Source organism: Thamnophis sirtalis, unplaced genomic scaffold, assembly GCF_051295495.1.
Source record: "Thamnophis sirtalis isolate CommonGarterSnake01/CBP01778 unplaced genomic scaffold, rThaSir2_p1.2 scaffold_6, whole genome shotgun sequence".
Taxonomy (NCBI): domain Eukaryota; kingdom Metazoa; phylum Chordata; class Lepidosauria; order Squamata; family Natricidae; genus Thamnophis; species Thamnophis sirtalis.
The window spans coordinates 67,842,339-67,848,338 of record NW_028261386.1 but is presented as its reverse complement, the minus strand read 5'-3'; the positions used below and the strand labels follow the sequence as shown (position 1 = coordinate 67,848,338).

Below are 6,000 nucleotides of genomic sequence, written 5' to 3'. Positions count from 1 at the left end.
TGGCCTTAGGAAGAAGGAATGGCAACCATGTCTGAAAATCCTTGCTAAGAAAAGCAAAACGACTTGTCCAGGCAGTTTCTGAGAATCGGTCACGATTGAATGGAAGTAAAAAATGGTTTTGTTATCCATTCTTGGCAAAAATCACAAAACTGGAGTGTTATTGGGAAAAAGAAATAAGATTGCTCTACAAAATAAGATTGATGCAATTTTGTTAAACTGGAATGACATGGCACACTTTATCTTAGAATATTATATATCTATTTTTCTGAGAGAGAAAAAGAGGCTTGCCTGGAAATACTTTTCAAGAGGAAAAGAAAGGTGAAAGTCATTTATTATTAGAGTGCATCTGGCTATTTAAACTTACTTTAATCGTATTATTCTTCATTGCTTTTCCATCTATATGCATGCTTATATGCATGTATTTCTAGTCCCTGGAGTTGCAGGAGGAGATAATATTTCAGTAAACCTTATGGGCTATGTTCTGTAACAAGTTTGAAGGGGGGATGGGGTCAGAGTTCCTGAGAGTAACTTTCTTCTAGGATATTCTGCTTTTTCTCTGCAAACCTGATGTCCTTTCCTCCAGATGAGATAGTAAATTCAGAGTTCTTCTGAAGGAGAACTTCAAAACGTCCAGGCAGGGAGGGGAAGGGGATGGATATGTCCCAAGCGAGGCAGTGCAGGGTCAGGTGACAAGGCGAGAGGATAAAAAGCAGAAGCCGTGCCCAGCTGCTGCCTTCAGCCAGAGCCCGGCTTACAGCCAGCAGCAGCAGTCCAGGGGCAGGAAAACTGAGTGAGAAAGTGAAGGCTAGCTCCCGCTATCAGTTTTATTATCTCTTCTTCTATCTTCCCTTCCTGTACAGAGCCAAGTAAAGGGGGGGGGGAGAAACCTTCCCTCTTTGGGCCATTTTTCAAGAATAATTTCCTTTACAAGAAATCTTAGCATCCCCATTGTTACAATCATCTTGAGAAGATCCTTCATAAGTTACAGTAACCATCTACAGCAGTGAAAAAGGACCTGATCTCTAAGATGATGACCACTCAGATGAATTCTAACCTACACTACAGCTACGAATATGAAGAGGATGAATACATGAACCAAGAGGATGAATGGGACAGGGACCTGCTCCTGGATCCAGCATGGGAGAAACAGCAAAGGAAGGTCAGAAAAGCCCAGCGAAAGAAAACCATCTCCAGTTGAATGTGAATTTGTGCTGATTGTCATATCACTCTCTAGAATACTCACTTGTTGAAAACCTGGAGGGGTGGGTGGGTGAGAAATAGAGGAGGAGGAGGGGCAGTGAAAGATAGGATGATGGTGTTAGATTTTGGTGTTGTATTATCATTTGAAGCACTGGTAGTGTCTCACCATGCATTTTGAATTGTGTTGCTTTCTTTATTTGTTAAGACTGGATTTCTGCCAAAAGCCAAAGGCAGAATATATGGTATCCCTTCTCCAAATTTCCCCAAAGAATAGAATAAAGTAGATTATGTGCCGAGACAGATAACCCAGTCACCCAGTAGGTTTTCACACTAATAGTGAACTAGAATCTGTGTGTCTCTACTACCTTACCCACTTCATCATACTGATGGTTACCTGTTTATAGGTGTGCATGCATTTGTTTGTCTTTAAGCAAGTATAGTTTTATAGGAAACACAGGTGCTTCTTCATAGATTGGGGGTGTTAAAGGTAAAACACAAACCAACTCCATACAGGTAGTTAATACATTTGCTTGTCTCTTCTAACATGGCCCTGCATACCGTTTCTGGCTCTTTGTTGGTACTTGGGCACAAAGGAAGACCCTTATGAACATGATCCTGGAAATACTTTCTGAAATGCAGTTGATGGGATGAGAGTAAATGTAGAAGTAAGCCTTTGCTTCTCTAAATTTCATCAGAAGCTCACTAAGTTCTTATTATTGATGCTCAGAACTTGGGCTTCTAACTTTATGCCTCACTGTGTACATGGCAAGAGTCCCATCAGGAATAGTTTGGGATTTTAGTCCATGTTTAGGGTCAGTCCTTCAACTAAGATTATTCAGCACATTTATAAAGTTCTGTGAATTGGTCCAATGATTAGGAATAAATGAAGAATCATCTTTTCTTGGTCAAAAGTTATATAAGATTATTTTTGCTACTTTAGCACTTCTTTTGAATAATGTTGTCTTTTATCTTACTGCATGTCCAATGCAGATAGATCAAAAGATTATAGTAATAATAGAATTATGTCAACTCTCCTAATCACATCATGTTTTTTTTTCCTTTGTCCTCTGATTTAAGAAGGCCAGCCAGTACTCCAAGCTCAACATGGTGCATATTTATAGAGGAAGTTTTAATCAAATATACAGCTTGGAGTCAAACTACACAGTACATTCAACACTTTAAGGATTCTCTCTTTTCTTAAAAAAAATCTGCAGCCACCCTCGCAGTGATAATGAACAGCTTTCCACCTAATGCAAATAAAAGTTGAGGGTGTTATTGGGATCATGACACTGAAGGAAAAAGTTAGGCTGTTCACATATTATAGTCCTGATCATACTATCTGCAGCTACTGTCTTTGAAACATAGCATGATGTTGTTTGGGGTAATGATTTGACAGCATTGTGCTGTAGAAAGAGCTTGTAAGATGTCACAAATACATTAGACTCAATTTTATTCTTACTTTATGAAGGAAGCTAAACTGAGTCTGAGTGTCTGGGCCAAGGTCACCTTTGAACTTTACAACTGAGGGCGGACTGATCTGCAGTTTTTCCAGGTCTAGTTATCCATTGTAAAACTGTATTGTGCTTGGTTAGAAATCCCCCATACACTATCCTGAATGTAGTAGTCCATTAAAGTTAAAAAAAAAGTCAATGAAAAAGGCTGTGTTCATACATTGCATTAAGTCACTTTTTAAGTCCATGATTATTGACTTTCATGATTCCCATAAGTTATTGAGTGCTAAGTTATTAAGCTTATTAGACTAGTACATGAATTGTCAGTTTAGCATGATAGACCAGGAGAACTTGTTCAAAGGACAACAAATCAGGACTTTTGGGGGAGTATGTAAATGTAGCCATTTTCTGAACTTTTTCACAGCATTTCGAGTCTCAGCGGCTCAATGTTAATTCAGCCTTATATCCTTCCAAGGTCAGTAAAATGAGGACCCAGATTGTTGGGGGCAATATGCTGACTCTGTAAACCGCTTAGAGAGGGCTGTAAGACATTGTGAAGCTGTATATAAGTGCTATTGCTATTGTTATTTTCTTTAGCAGTTATTTATTTTGTGGAAAAGAGCAGATATTTTTTTCAATCGAGGCTTTGAATGGTTTGATTTCTAGTGGCATAACTGGCTTTATTTAGAATTCAGAAATTCTTTAATTTTTTTCTTAAAAACTCACAAAAATGGAACAATTTTAATGGAGGCTACCAAAGAATTACCATAGCATAACACATGTTACAGTACAGAATACATCATCATCATCATCATCATCATCATCATCATCATCAATAATTCATTAAACATGAAACTCAATCAACTGAACATTCAAAAGTGCATCACAAATACCATTGACTGGTGCTAATGGTTGATACGGGTTGCGGCCAGTGTCCCAGGTATCAACCAAGTACCTTCTTAAAACGTACAATGTTCTGAGTAGTGGAATAATAATAGTAATGATGATGATGATGATAATAATAATAATAATAATAAAGTTTTACGAATGTAGCAGCAACCAGTATCAACCATTAGTACCAGTCAATGTATCATACATCATTTAAAGATGTATGACACATCTTTAAATGTTCAGTTAACACAGTTTCATGTTTAATGAATAAAATATAATTACAGAAACCTATCATTTTTGTTTTTATTGTTTAGTCCCAATTAGACAAAACGTTTAAAATCCCTACTATTTCAGGATGAAAATGGTAAAAAGAAATAATCTCTAAAACATTGCTCCATTGCACTCCAGCCCTTTCAGTGGGATTTCTCTCCCCACACTCCCTTCAACAAATTCATTTGATTTGAGTGGCTGGTGGATTGCAACCTTCATAGCTTTACATTGTGCTTAGTCTTTAAGAAAGGGAAGAGGTTAACTGGATGGGTATATCTATAAATAACACCTGAGGCAAGGCAATCGCTTTTCTTGGCATGAGAAAAGTCTGTTATTTGGATTTCAGGAAGCAACATACTCTCCCAGTAGGACTGGTGGATTTTCAAATTCTGAGGGTGGCAGGCTTTTTTCTCCATGATGTTAAAAATAAGCTCCCCAAAGTACATTCCTGAAATCCATTTATACAATGATTTGCATGGTTGCTGAGCTTTGTTCAAACCAGTAATCTAATATTGAACAGCCAAACAAGCCCAGCAGTTGGCTAGCATATATGTACTATGAGACAATCTTGGAACAGGACAAAAATAAATGCCATTGTTTCTATTGTGGGCTGCCCTCGGCAGACTTGCCATTTCAGGATATGCCTGGTATGAGAACTGTCAACAGTTGTTGGTAAGACATGATGACGTCCTTAGGATTACAATGGCCATGACACCTAATTATAACTCCAGCTCATATTGTAGCACAGGGTTCCTGCAATCATTCAAACTCCTTGGTGTGGAATCCTTTGTTCCATAGATTTCCATAAATGTGGGTGTTATATAACAGAATGCTATTTGTCTATATATCATGTACTTAATCTTAAACAGGAGGACAATTTGGGGAACTATCATTTTATTCAGTGCAAGAAGATGAGTTATGAAGAGCTGCAAATAGGATCAGATCTGATTTTTAAAAATGTGCATGGTGATTGAAAACTAATGCTAAGTTTAAAACTAAGTATGTTTAAGCCAATTCAAGCAGTGCTTTAAGTCTGCAATCATCAACACAACCATTCTTTTTTCTTGTTGGCTCAGTGAACCCCTTGAAATATCTTTTATGGGGAGAATAACCATAGGACAAACAGAGGATCCAGAAGGGCCCCACACAGGCAGGCTCTAGTCTAATTACCATTGAAAAATATGGTCTTCCTTTGTGACAGCATGCACTCTGGACATCATGTAAAACAAGCACCAGCAAAATATATGTATGCAGGTCTCTGTATCATGAAGAGGTGTTAGGAAGCTGCACCACAGGACAGAATAAAAAAAAATGGTGGACATTGTCTGTATGTGATGATAGTCTTAGATATACTTGGGAAGGCTACAAGTTCATTTGGGTACTGCATAGGGGCTTTTGATTTTCCTTGAAAATGTTTTGCTAGAATGACTGTTAGAACTTGAAAAGTCAGTCAGTCAATGAGGAAATTTACAAGGAATGACACAGTAGTGGATTGCACATTTCATTACCACCAGTTCACTTCACACTCTCTCGCCCAATTTGCACACATGCACACGTGAAATGGGTGCGTGAGCGCCTTCCGCGCATGCGCCTGGCTTAAAAAATGTGTCTAAGTAGGATAGCATAGAGCTGGGGCGGGTGGGCAGGCCCACCTGTGATTTCTGCTACCAGTTTGGGTGAACCGCCCCGAACCGGCTGAATACCATCTCTGGAATGACAAGGAATTCTAGATGACATAAGTTAACGTAATATAAGTTGCAATCCCATGCTTACTTATTTGGGAGCATGAACGGGACTAACTACTGAGATGACATTTTTAGAGCTGGGCAGTTAACAGAGCTAAACTGCTATGTCCTCACAAAAAAAGTGTACCTTCATCTTCAGCACAGTGTAATCTGCCTTTCCATTTGGGCATATCTATTTAAAATCCTCCAAAGCTTGCTACAAAAATAGCCCACAATGGCAAGAAGAGAAAAGGGACATGCAGAATGCTGCCACAGACTGTAGATCAAATACAACATTAATTGTACCCGTTGATGCAATGAATGTAAGAGGCATCTTATGTATGGAACAATGCACTGAGCTTTGTTACAATAGTATAAAAATATTGCAAGAAAACACATTTACTTAAATCTCAACCTCTAGTAGATACTTTGTGTTGCTCCACATTGGGACCTCTAAGGGGAAA

At 38.4% G+C, this 6,000-nt stretch overlaps 1 protein-coding gene across 1 annotated transcript in view; it reads left to right on the top strand.

Moving 5' to 3' along the window:
• The first annotated feature begins 744 nt into the window (after positions 1-744).
• The window catches only part of ACTN2 (actinin alpha 2), a 71,156-nt gene continuing 65,900 nt past the window's right edge, over positions 745-6,000 (top strand). The window contains exon 1 of the mRNA XM_087718055.1: positions 745-1,159. Coding sequence (XP_087574181.1) covers positions 1,028-1,159 — 132 coding nt within the window. The 5' untranslated portion in view covers positions 745-1,027. The remainder of the gene's footprint in view (positions 1,160-6,000) is intronic.